We start from the raw sequence: 14,358 nt of genomic DNA, 5'->3' as shown, positions 1-14,358 counted from the left end.
AGGCACTGATAAATACATAAATATCACTTAGCTGAGCAGGATATGCTGGCAAAGTAATGCAGATGGAAGTGACACATTATGACGCAATAAAAATTATTCATATAATGGACTAATTCAAGGAGTATAACACTGAAATAATCTTGAGTTGGTAAGCACTATTAAAGATCTGGATAGGAACATTAGATTTAAAAAACACTAAAAGGCTTTGCTTCATATCCTTCACTAAATAAAGATATGTGGGGAGGCGCAATGATTTATTCAGTCATCGCTAGCTAGTGGTAGAGGCCTGGTGATGAAGCCTCTCATCGAGTACTACCTTAATAATACCAGTTAAACCCCAACAAAAGCCCCCATCATCTGTTCACATTTCCAGTTGCAGCCATGGGGCTAACTGGTAGTTAATGTCTCTCTGTGTTACTAATAACTCCCTAGGCCATAACAGACACACCCAGGAACAATGACTCAGGGAGGAATCGAGACCTGAACTCAGGAGATGCAGTACAGATCACCTGGGGAACTGCTCTGCCCTAATTCTCACTAGACTTTTGCTTATGTGTCTGCTTGATGCCATATTTCACAAGAGTAAGATTCACATCTCACAGAAGCTAGACTAGAATTAGGAAGCTGAGATGCAAATACCATTCTGGTTAAACATTTGCATATTCAAAACTACCAGAAATTATAACTTTATGGATGTCTATCACCGAGTGGCTAGAAGAAAAAATACTTTAATGAAAGATGACTTTTTTAAATAATTAGAGAGGATACTTTCCTAAGAGGTGTTACAGTAATTAGGAATACATGCATATATCATCTTGGGAACACCTCTTGAGAGACAAATAATTACCTGGGAAAAGTCTTGCTAGATGCTATCAGACCTTATAAAGTTGACCCAAATGTAATTATGTCAATCACACAGTGAAAAATAGAAAGGGGTTGGAAAAAGAGCCAGTAAATAAAAATATGACTCTTCTAGTGCACAAGTCAGATGTTACCTGTAAATGGACTTTCCCAAAGGAAAATTCCTAAATAACAAAATAAGCAAACATAGAAAAGAAAAAAAGAAATCCTCTAAACAACTTCTAAGTGACAACTGGTAAAAATAAAATGAATAAATAAAAACAAATTTACGGATTTTTGAATACTATAAAGATTATATTCTGCTTATCAAAGCAGAATGATTCGAGACTGTATTACTTAAGATAGAAGCAAACGCATATAAATTAGTGAAATTCAAAAACAAAATATTTCCAGTAAAGACAGATAAGATATAGTATCATTTTTATTTACTCTCTCAAGGGACGGGAAAGTTAACTAGGTAGTTATGATCAGACTTCAAATGTTTGGACTTCTAAGAAAATTGCTTTTGGGTTCTTTTCATTATTTTAGGATTTTTCCATTATATGACCTTTATTTTTGTAAGTATCTTATCTCAAGTGCAAACAGAATAGGGAAATGGATTTAAATTCTGCTCTGAGATGGCCTCCTGGGTTCTGCTCTGCTGGTTCTTAGTCCTGCTTCTTTGGCCTCACATCTCCAGAGTTTTGGAATCATAATTCTGATTACTGAAAGAATCTCCCTGAGAAATCTGGAGGCAAGAAACTTTATTCTATCCCTTAAAATATACATGATTCAAACACTTGATGAAAAAAAGATCAACCTCTTTATAATGCCACGATGATTCATTGAGAGTTACCAATAAAGAAAATCTGTCTTCTGAAAATGGTTCCAAAACAGAAAGTTTACCCTGATAACTAATAGGCCTCCATTGCTTCTGAAGGATTATAAGAATCTGATTTATCTGCTGAGTCAATGATAGTCAGGAAAACCATGCTTACTGTCTAAAAAGCAAAGTGTTCCGAGAAGCTTTTATTTCCTAATAATATTTGCTCTTCGTATTTTAAAATTTTTCACAGGACCATGTCTGGTTATGGGCTAAATAGTCTAAAATTTTGTAAAAATTGGGTTAATAACTTTTTCTTTTCTGGAGTACTGGATCCTTCAAAAATCTTTAAATAAACATAGTGACATAAGAAGAAATTTCCAAAACACTTGAGAAATACATATTCCATCCACATACAGCCCATTTGACCTCAATATTTACTGTATATGGGTAGAAACTAATGCATTCTCCAATGCTTTTGGGGGAAAAAACCACTAAGCTATCTGTCATGACTTACATTCAATCGCAATATTCTCAATTTACAAAGTTCAACTAATTCTCTTTCCTTGAATTCAGCTTGGATATGTATATACAGATTGAATAAAGGTAAAAGTCTCTTTCTTATTTTACGCAACGTTGAAGAGAAGCACAACATTACATCATGGTTTTACAGTATGGACTTCAAGTTCCTCAGCTTGCTAATGCCAGTGGGAGTTCCCAGCAGACAACGACCAGGCAGAGGATATTGCTTTTAGAAGCTCAGGAAATAAATGGCTGCTACATTAGAAAGAAAAACACATCAGGTCGTCATGACTAATGTTCAGTTTCCAGTTGAGTGCTGGCCCAAGAACTAATGATATCTCCTGAATTTCATTTCACATCACAGAAAAGCAATGCTCCAGAGGAAACGAGCTGTGTGTCGGGTGATGAATTCATAACTACTAAGTTTACCATAATAATAACATTACTCTTCACTGATGTAGTTTTCAATTTTGAGATAACATTTGTGATTCAAAAACATATTGTCTCCCAAACAGAAATTAGCAAATGTTAGTACTTGATATTTGTTATTTTACCTTTACAAGGACTCATCTATCTTCTTGACTTTTGTTCTGCTGTTTTACAGAATATAATTGCATAATGTGTTCAGAAAGCATCGGATAGTACAGTTTTAAAAATACTCATGGTTCAATTCGGGAAATTGAACTGACAGTTCAATTCATTCAATAAAGTTTGCATACCTACCGTGTACCTGATTCTATAGCTGATTTTTAACAACTGGAATAGATTCGTACTTTCTTTAATATAATCCTGCTAAAGGAGTTAAGAGCTAAAAACTCAGGTTATTTGAGCTCAAAAGGCTTGGGGAAAAAAAATCACCTTATTTTTGCAAAAGCCTACATTTGACATTAGCCTCAGAACACTGTGTCTTCCTGACAGGACGGCGAAGCTTTTAGTTGCCTATCTCGCAAACTACCATGTTGCTATGGATTTCAAGGGCCTTATACTTCCTGTACTTCATAAAAGTATGCTTTTCAAGCATTTCTGTGTCTTGTTGACGCGGAAGAAATCAATGCTATGTATGTGCGCATCCTCAGGTCCCTTTTAGACGTAAATTTCTATATTGCATAATATCAGTAACTAAGAAATAGACACTTTCAGTCAAAAATCATAACTTTTTGTCCACACATTTTAAAACCTTAGGTTGAGCTCAACCAAGAGCTTAGGAAATTGGGTTGTAGTCTCCACAGAGCCCCTCCTGCTGCTGAGCGCACAGAAAACTCTCAATACCTTTCATTTGATTGATTAAAAGAAAATTTCTACAGTTACAGCTAAGCTCCAAAATAGGATTTCTGAGATTTACAAGCCAATATAAATATTTAATAAAGAACAGTGAGGCCCTAAAATGTTAAGCACCTCAGGACCTTACTTGAGAATTTTACACTGTTATGCCTAATTTTACACTGTTCCCACAAAACTCAGGAAATAAATAAATCTATGGTTTATTTAGTAGCATAAACTATATGCAGAGCAAGAACTGGGGCTCAGTCCTGCTGAGAATAAAGAAAAATTCACCAGATTTACCTGCAACATATTTCTTTTCAGAGACCAAGGGAAGTTGAAATGCTATGGATTTATGAATATGTCAAATCATTATCTTCGCAGTCCACACGCCTTACCTTAGGGGGCAGAAGTTCTCATGGGTGTATGTACATTATGAAGAGAAGGAAATCTCCTCTTTCAGCAGGGACCTAACACCACTCTCTCAGATACATGTGATCCATGGGAAGCACAACTTTCCTATGCATCCATATGTATATTTCCTAAAAATCATAGGTGTGATCCACACACATAAAGATTCTCTTAAAATACATATCTGTTATACTACTTTGGTGCTTTTTCATATGTTTCAAATATTTCATTTAGAAATAGAAATATTACCTTTCTTGCTTCTTTTATCATCTTCCGAATAGTTTCCTTGATTGTAAGTAGGTGTGCTCTTGGTGGATGAAAGAGGAGTTCTATATGGGTCCCCCCTAAGAGTCCAGGCATCACATACGGCCAGCCTAAGTCAAGATTTGGAGCTTCTACATCAGACTCAATGGGCCAGTAAGTCCCTGAAGATGAGGTGTCATCACAGGAATTATCAGTACCCTGTGCCGTACTTTGTGCAACTTTCTGGACATTTTTCAAAATATAATTAATTTCTTCCTCAGCTAGAAAGTCTGAGACTCGTTCCTTGGCAAGAAATTCATGATATGCTTCTAACCCAAGTTCAATCAGCGTATCAATAGCCACTCGATACCATTCCTTGTAGTGAGGTTCAATGTAATTGTCTGATTTACACTCATCGTTCAATGAGGACAGCACTGATGAGGTCTCCATGCTCGCAAGAGTTTGACAACAGTGCTTTCAAATGTCCATTTGTGCAGTGACGAGAGGTATCTGGATGTCTGAAAAGAAGGAAATTAAGATCAGATTTCTATAATAAATGTTCTATGATATCTGTCAACTATTATTTTTACATTTACTCATTTCTACTACCAGTAGCTCAATATGACATGCGTTTCATACCCAAAATGGTATTAATTGCACCATAACTAACATATCTATCACAGATAAGCTAAACAGATTTACTTTTACAGACTGCTAGTTGATTTTCCTCTTCTAAGTTACCTCTGCTTTCAGTTTCTCACCTCAGAAAATACACCTTCCTTCTCTGATCTCCGGAAGTTCATCCATCTTAACTGTAGTCTGCGACTATACGTGGCAGTATGAGTTTCTATAAGCCTTTTTGATGTCTGGTCAGCCATTAATACAAGTCTTTTCTGAGTACTTGTCATGCATATATACTCATGAAATACAAAAAGCACAAAACACTTGCCTTCCAGGAATTTATTAATTAGTTGAAGAGACAAAATGTATACACAAAACCATTTGTTATCACTTTGAACAAAGCCATATATTTCTAAGGGCCAAAATGAGTACTGCCTATAGTCAATGCTTTCAGAATAAAAGCAAGTAGATCTCAGTATGGAATACACGAGTTATAGATAGCCCTGTGCAGGAGGTGGGCTCCAGGTGAAGCTGGGGCAGCAAGTTAGAATACGACCAGGCAGCAAGAAGGAATATTTTCATTCCACACCAGAATGAAAAACATAAGCAAAAGCACAGAGCAGGTATCAGCTTGACATTCAAGAGTTAGCAAAAAAACACTTGGCCTGTCGGGAAGCAAGCTCCTTTTACTAGGAGAGAAGATAAAGTTGAATAGACATGATGGAGCCAAGTGTGACCAGACAAAGGAGATTTTTGAGATTCAGCAAAACCTGTGTATAAAACAATTAGTCAGGCAGCATCAGGGGAATGGAGGAGAGATGAGTAGCTAGAAGAGTCATTCAGCATTCAAATACCCAATGAAGAGTGACAAGAATATTCAAGAGAGGGTTCAAAGCAAGAAGTGAGATTTGATGGCTTGACAACATATAGGCGATGAAGAAATTTAAGACATCAAAGATACTTCAGATCTCTCCTAAGAGTCAAAATTTGCCTATCCAAGTTCACACTCCATCCCTCACAAAGCCCACAAAATGTTATTCATTGAATCATGCACTGTTGGAGATACGGGACTGGATTTTATCTCAACTAAATCAGGGACTTTCAGTCTTTTGAAGTCATGATCTCCATTGTCTGAATTCAAACAAAGTACAACTCCAGGATGCGCAAGAGCACAAAAGGGCTAATCTGACCAAAAATGTCTTTGTCAGTGGCCCTGCCCTAATTTTGAATTTTCCACTTAACTCAGCCTTTTTGGTCTCAAGCTGACCAAAATTCAAATTTGACTTGGGAGGGTAATCCAGGAAGTTATTACCATTTATTAACTCCTTAGCACAAAAGGTATAAGAGTCACAAATCACACAGAGAAGTCATGAAGGAATGGACACTATGGCCATGAATTTTGCTGTGGGGGATGGGGTCAGAAAAGATCCAGAAGATGGCAAGGCAGAGCTGAGGAACAAAGAAAATAAAGGGTGGTTGGCTTTACTATTTCAGTGGAAACAATCCTGTCCCCATCCCCAGGCTCAGAATTTTTACAAAGAAAGGCTAACAGTATAGAAAGCCTAAAGATTGACTCCGATATAAGAATAAAAACAGAAGATGTTCTTTTCGGTCTTCTGGAGAGCCCTCAGCTTGAGTCACAACTTGATCCAAGCCTAGGCAACTAGAACTGTCCCTGGATCCTAGGGGTGACCCAGGCTCGGCGATGCAGTGTCCGAGTTGGGAAAACAGTCTTCCTGCCCCACACGGTATTATGGGGGAGCTCTGCAGAAACATGTCCTTCCTCCTTCATGGGCAGAAGGAGGAACACCAAGCCTGTCTGCTAGTGTGAGATCTCTGGTATGGAGAAATAAAAATGTTTCTTTTATTACCTAATTGAAATTAGCTTAATTTATCAACATGCACTGGGGATGCAATGCTGAAGCTTTCGTAAATTTCTCAAGCATTGTGTAAGGCGCCATCTTTTTCCTAATGATATTTTATTCAAGTTCAGTGGTTCTCGACAGGGGAGGTTTGCCCCTCCCCCGGAACAATGTCTGGAGACATTTTAATTGTAAGGATTTGTGGGGATGTATGCTACTGGTATGTAGTGTGTAGAGGCCAGGGATGCTGCTAAACATCCTTCAATGCACGGGAGAGCCACCCACATTAAGGAATTATCTGGCCCAAAATGTCAACAGTGCCAAGGGTTGAGAAATCTTCATTAAGTTGTTCACTTCATATGTATGATATCACACTACTAATTAATGACTTCTTAAGTGTTCATTAAAGTTCTCTTTTGCACATAATACTCATTTTTAACAAAGAATATGGTTTTCATTTGCTTGATAGAATTAATTCATTTGATTAAAGCAGAGTTCCCTAAGGTTTAGTGAGGTGTGGTTTTCATTTGATAATTCCAGTCCATGGAGGAACAGGCATCCAGTGATTACATGAACATCACATCAATTGTGTGTAATTCTTACAAATGGTAGGTACTGCTGATTGCTCATAAAAATCCCAACTTTTCTAAGCATTTGTTTCTTAATTTTTAAAATCTAACTTTTGAATTCCTATAGCATGATGTTAAACTCCTATTACCTATTTCAAAGTTAAAATGCATAAAGTACTTTAAAAAACTGTATTTGTTTCTGAGCTTTATCTATGAAAATATATATTCTGCAACTGTAAAAAATTCATTCTTGAACTATGTGTAAACTGAGAAATCATAGAGATCAAAGGGACTATAAAAACAAAATAAAATCAGAAAGAGAGATGAAAAGTTAATTATGAAGTAAAAAACAACTGAAAATGAGAAAAAAGTGAAACACTATAGGCCTAATCCAATAGCAATCCCAGATACAGGTACAACGCAGAAATACACCTCACAGAAAAATACAACAGCCATGAGCACTGAAGTTGAGAAATCATGTACAAGAGTTAAGAAATAAATACACTTGACATTGTCTTGTTGGAGAGGCTATATTCTAACCACTGTCTAGAGATATTCACTTTTCACAAGAGCTGTTTACAAGAGATACTTGTGAAGGAAGCATCTACAAACAAATTTTAATGGGGAACAGCAAGAAAATGGTGCTTGCATCAATGGCTACTGCAATAACATAGCAGCTGGATTTAGTTAGAGACTTACAACAGTGTCTCAAGAGTTCAACCTCTGAACATTTGAAGGGCTTTATTTGAGGACAGGATTAAGTGGTGTGCCTTTAAACATATAAATGAGCACCATTTAATTAATAACCATTAAAAACTCCTAGAAAGTATATTCTTTTAACACATGATAGAGTTAACAAGTAGAGAAAAATAAAACCTCGCTATGATGTAAAAGCTGACCAGACCGCTAGGCTCATCTGCCAGCTAAATGACTCACTCCAGAAAAAGAGCCTTATAAAACAAGTGACTCAAATCCATGCCTCAAAACCATTACAAACTGCCTTTCATGTTGCATCTTTAGGGTCATTTGTGGAAAATATAAATGCCAAATGTTAAATCTGTAAATACAAAGGATATAAAATAAGATATAAAAAAATAGATTTCAATTCACTAGCCACTCTGGAAAACAGTTTAGCAATTTCATTCATAAAACTAAATGGGCAACTAACACACGATGTGGTGACCGCACTCTCAAGATCGATCCCAGAGAAATAAAAACAGATTTCAAGAGTTTCTCCTAGTTTATGTGATACTATAAAATAAGTCCTCTGACATAACTTCCAAATTAAGCAAATTTCATTACAGAATATTTTACAGTCTTTCAAATACTGAGAAAAACAAATCAGTCTTTTTCTGAGGGGGAAGTTACTGACTCCATGATGTGCATTGAAATGTCTACCTACCTATGAGGAAAAATTTCATACAGGATTGTTTTAGAACATCTGTCTTATCAAATCATAATCCACGGTCCACAAGAGTTAAAGATCATATATCTCTTTTTTCTTCAAATTTTTAGGGGCCAAGATTGTGATTGACTTTGAATTTGATTGCCAGAAATTTAAGATGGCAATTAAAACACTTAAGAAGCTACTATTAAATTAAAAATTCACTATAATATTCAAGCTGTCAAGTACAATTTGATATCTAACTTTGGCATCCAAATTTATTAAAAGATTCTAAGCTGGCTTCACACTGACATTTATAACAAAATGGCCCAATAGCACAGATTACAGACTTGCACAGAGATGATTTTCTGCGGGCCAAGGAACGTATGAACACACAGCATACTCAGTCACAGCGTGCCGGGCACAAACAGCCCATATGTGGATCACCAATGAAATCACCCATCTTATCAAATTTAGGAAAAGCACAAACCGAAACAGCTCCAATTCATTTTAAAAATCCCAGATGACAACTCCATTTGCTCAATATCTAATCATTTCTTAGGTTCCTTAATTTCTTTTAATAGGGGGATGGGCTAACTCTCCTACCAAAATAATTCCAGGGTTTGTTCGTCTCGGCTGTTACTCAACGTATTTGCCATCCTCAGTCTAAACCGCAGTTCAGATATGAGAACATAAAGGCCCCCAATTTATGTTAATGATATGAAAATAATCACTCGCTGTCATTTGGAAGTATTTATTGAGTAATTCCTGTAGAGAAATTTGTAGGATAAACAATGAGCCCTTTACTAAGAAAGCATATACTCAATAGTCTAATTATGGAGGATTACTCTATGCACGGCTTAAAATGCAAGTGAAATTAAAGCAAACTACTCTTTTATGAACACCTAAACTACTTCTAAATTGGATTCTATCATGATATTAGCACTCCAGAAGCTCCAGTGAATGGGAAAAGGTCATCCTGATGGGTCTGTATTTTGTGCTGTGTCAAAGTGTGCCATCTTGTCCTGGTCCTGGTTAATATGTGTAACAATTATTTGGATGAATACATAGAAAAATATTGACACAGTTTGAAGAATTGAATAAGAGCACATACATTAGATACTGGAATCAATATTCCAAATGATCTTACAGTGGGGAAATAATAAATCGACATCAACAAGATTAAACATAATACATTTAAAGGTTTGAATTTACATTAAAAATTAACTGTACAGTACAGGATTGAGCAGGGCTCGAGGCAGATTATGTCATGAAGAATAGTTGAAAAATTTTAATGTTTAGTCCACAGAGAAAGCTAAGAGAGACACAGAAGAGTAGTAGTCAATTATATGATGTGGGGAGAAGAATTATTTTAAGGGGTAAATGACAAACCACAGGTTGGCTCAGTGACACAGCGGTAAGACAGCCCAGGATTTGAATTCTGCTCTGGCACATGTTAGTGGTAAAACCTCAGTCACATTATTTCAGGGCTCTAAGCCTTACAATTCTCACCAGGAAAATGGGTAAATTTATAATATTGACTGCAAAGGGCTTCTATGAGAACTAAATGAGATAAAAGCCTCAATTCTATATCAGCCATAAAAACTGCTAAAGATCATTAGGTGGCAACATAGGAAGGATTTTATTTACTAATAAGGCCCTACTTTTCTCTTACTTTCTTCCTACTACCCTCTTTCTGGATGTAATCAAACAGAAGACATATTTTTGGACAGAGTCCTAGAATGTGTAATAAATCGGGTTCTGGGGGCACCCTTTGCTTCAAAATTCTATGAACATATATATTTTTCCGCCTGAAAAGGTCTACCATACCGACAAATTCGCTAACTTTGCTTGGAAGTAGGGACGTGGTTAGAAGAGTGTTGCTTACTGTAGGGTGACAAGAAACTGCCTACTATCCTCCTATTCCCAGACTCTCCTGAGTCAGCCTTCACAGCTCAGCTTCATCTTGTGGAATTTAAATAAGTAACATTATATACACTCATTTTCAAACGAAAAGACAAGAAAGTCAAAAGCTGCCAGTAGTACTTTTAATAACATGTAAAAATGCTTATGTTATGATGTTATATGAGTAACAAGTAGGCTAGGAAACCACATAAGAGCGAAATTACAATTAAACACAACTCACCCAAAAACAAACGGAAAAACACAGATGCAAAAAAGTAGAGTGGTTGTCTTGAGTGGTGGTTCTGTCGGGGATTTTTCAAAGCTTCTGACACTTTTCTGTATTTACCAAATGCTTTTCAATGAATATGTATTTTTTGCAGTGGGGAAAAAGAAATTTTTGAAAAGAAGTAACCCAATAGTTATTTTTTACTTTAAAATATCCTCCTCTTTTTTCATTCATGTACTAAGTTGACTGTAATTGGTGATTCAAAACCCTGCAGACAAAATAGTGTAATAATTCCTACAGAGCAACACACGAACAAGTACAAAACATCTAGAAACTAAAGCTCTGTGGGCACAGGGACCATAAAGGAAAGAAAAGATAAAAATAATTGGATGTACTTAATGAGGTCTCAGTACGTAGCTCACTGATACATGGCGTCATCCCTAACTCTCAGGGGCGAGGACTAGAGCCACTGAAGTGGCTCCCCCAGCAGTCCCGACCCGTGTCATTACTTCTCACGAATTACTGAAACATATCATCTACCTTCTTCACTAGATTACAGACTCTGCGATGGCGGAGATTGTGTCTGTTTAGCACAATTCTTAAGGCTCAGTACATAATTGTTAAATAACATGCTAATAATATGCTGCCTCAATAACTCAATATAACAGAATGAGAGTTGATTAAAGGATGATAGGCCAAAAAAGGCTGAAGAATAAGCTTCTAAAAAATGATAATATCCATGCAGAACTCTTTATGATTGAAGTATGTCTTTGTTTATGTCAAATGGAGGTTAGTTTTTTGATAGTATATCACCCATTTGTAAAGGGCTTTTAAAAAGAATCATTAGAAACCGATTGAGGACGTAAAAGATAAATCCATAGATGTCTATCAAAAAACATAAATGCTAAGTTCAAATGTGCACTTCACCAGAAGAAGAGAGATATTATCAAGTGTTGTTTGGGGATTCCCTTAAAAATTGCTATTTTGAAATGTTAAATTACGTTAAAGTCATTCTGCATATAGTTTCTGTGCATTTAAATTAATCTTAATGAAATGACGTTGTAAGTCTTGTATTTTTCAACATAAGCAGTGATGCAAATTAACTGTAAAGCACGACTCATTTCTCCTGGTTTTTGGTATCAGTTCTGTTACTCTATCAGCTTACTTCAGCAGGAAGAAAGGATTCATTGGGTGTTTAAAGGGATTATGATTATAGATGTTTGGTCTATCATTAAGGTGAAATTGGTGTAAACTATATATTCCAGAGCAGCCCTAAGAAGTTTAAAAGTCTATATTTTACAACTTGATAAAACAAAGTAGTGTAAGGCTTAAGTTTATCCAATCATTCAGATATGAATCCAGATTCTTCTGGTTTCAAGAAGTCTCTCTTTCTCCCTATTCCAAAGGCAGGCAAAACTTACAACTGGATCAGGATCTACTTTTCTCTTGTGAATGCTAGATGTTAGGGGAAACGATTTTAAATAGTGACTATTGTTAGTGCCAATGGTATCTGAAAATCACTATTGAGACGTCTTCAAAGCTGGGTTCTAGGGAAGAAGGCTAAGAATTTCCCAGAAATGCCATCAAAGCTACTTATTTTCCTGTTGTCAGGGCTTGGGCTTGGGAGCTTTCCTCCTCTCTATCTTCATTCCTCTCTGTCGATACTCTCCCCAGGATGATCTCATCCAGCCTTACAGAAGGAAATCTGTATATCCAGAGATGACTCACACATCTCCAGACCTGACCGCTCCCCCAGCCTCCAGACTCATATATTCAATGGGTTTCTGGATACCTACTCTGAACATCTAACACATTTTGTTTTCTACATTTAACATGCTGAGTTAATTCCCATCTTGGGACCTTTGCTCTAGTTGTGTCATCCGCCTAGAACGCTCCTTCTTTTCATTCCTATCTTACTTCTATCTCACCTCCTTAGAGAGGTCCTCCAGGCTACCCATTTTAAAGAGAACCCACCTTCTCTGCCATGCTTAGTTCTATCAGTCAGCTTTATTTAAATTACAGCCCTTCTCATTATGTAAAATAATTAAAGTATTTATTTACTTGCCACTGCCTATATCCTCCTCACTAGAATGGAAGGTCCTCAACGGTCACCAGCTGGTGTAGTCTAATTATCAGGACTCTGTCATATTGGTTATTCCATATCCTGAGCACCACTGCTGTCTTGGATAAGGCCTATTGACTTATATTACAAGTACGTTGGAACCTTCCCTCACTGTGTAATCATAAGGGAGAAATAACTGGGGACTGATCGATCGATCAATCGATCGATCTACCTACCCATCCCCTCACTCATCTTGCCTCTCCTTCTCCCCACTTCACGACACCTCTCCACAATTCCTTGGATACCACAGGAAGTAGAGTTCAGGATCTTTCAATTTCAGTTTCAGAACCTTAGCATAATTTATAACAAAGACATGATATATCTAGACAAGAACACCATAGGCAACAAGGGGATCATGGAGTGAAATGCGGAACATGTGTCATACGCCCTCTTGTCCCACCTTTTGAGTCCATTTAAAACAACAAAGAGTCAACCTTGGTAGACGTTGACATTTATAGAGGGACAGGTGCTGAAGGAAAATTGAATAAATCTGTGCTCCAATGTGAACTATTAAAGTCGCTTTCCAAATACATCTAACAAAGTGTGCTTCATCTAGGAAAAGGTGAAAGTTTGAAAACAAAATGTCTTAAGAAAATGCGTTTTGCTTAGGTATGCTGGGAACAGCAATCAAAAGTCAAAGTGTTGGGGCTGGCCCACTGGCCCAGCAGTTAAGTTTGCACACTCTGCATCGGAGGCCTGGGGTTTGCCAGTTCAGATCCTGGGCACGGACCTATGCACCACATGTCAAGCCATGCTGTGGCAGGCATCCCACATAGAAAGTAGAGGAAGATGGGCATGGATGTTAGCTCAGGGCCAGTCTTCCTCAGCAAAAAGAGGAGGGTTGGTGGTGGATGTTAGCTCAGGGCTAATCTTCCTCAAAAAAATAAAAGTCAAAGTGTTATATATATTTAGCAGCAAAAAAGCAATCCTGGACTATTAAAAACTAGAGGTTTAAAGACGGTGGTAATGTTGTGGAAATTGTACAAATGGATGTAAATTTATTTAGTTAAAATGTCAAAAAATATTAACTGTTAATAATATGTCTAACCTAGAAAGATTTTAGTTTCAATTTGTAAAGAGATCCACATAAATAATCAGAGCACCTAAAATAATACCAAGGTTTAGCAATTCTTTATTAGTCTTTTCCCTAAGGATTCACTTTTAATCAAGCCTGCTCAGGAAATAATGTGCTTTTCTTTTATTTTCGCCCAGAAATTCCAAAAGAATTCTGACTAGAAAACTAGCTCAGAGTAATTTAAACTTTTTATTTTTTTCTAAATAAGCTTCCTCATTGTCTTCTCTAACTTGATTACAGAATACTTGCACACACAGAAGTTATCCAGTAAGGTATAAAGAAATACATTTTTACAATATGTAAAATGCGGCTGGATTTGTATAGATAGGTCTTGTGGGTTACGTATAAGCGGTTACCTGGTGCCCTGAGATCTGGCTTCATAGCCGTGCTGAATGCCTCTGACCCTGGATCTAACCTGGAGACTGTAATGACTGAGACAAAGCTGATGTTTACAAAACTCCAGGCACAGTTGCCCAAAGCAGACCTGAACCAGCA

General features: G+C 36.9%; 1 protein-coding gene across 6 annotated transcripts in view; it reads right to left on the bottom strand.

Annotated features, from left to right (window-relative positions):
• FAM83B (family with sequence similarity 83 member B) overlaps positions 1–14,358 on the bottom strand; it is an 81,904-nt gene that overhangs the window by 60,796 nt on the left and 6,750 nt on the right. For all 6 annotated transcript variants that reach the window (XM_070586296.1, XM_070586297.1, XM_070586300.1 and 3 more), the window contains one exon: positions 4,106–4,617. In XM_070586296.1, coding sequence (XP_070442397.1) covers positions 4,106–4,549 — 444 coding nt within the window. In that variant the 5' untranslated portion in view covers positions 4,550–4,617. The remainder of the gene's footprint in view (positions 1–4,105; positions 4,618–14,358) is intronic.

Source organism: Equus przewalskii, chromosome 19, assembly GCF_037783145.1.
Source record: "Equus przewalskii isolate Varuska chromosome 19, EquPr2, whole genome shotgun sequence".
Taxonomy (NCBI): domain Eukaryota; kingdom Metazoa; phylum Chordata; class Mammalia; order Perissodactyla; family Equidae; genus Equus; species Equus przewalskii.
This window is presented reverse-complemented; position numbering and strand designations above follow the sequence as displayed.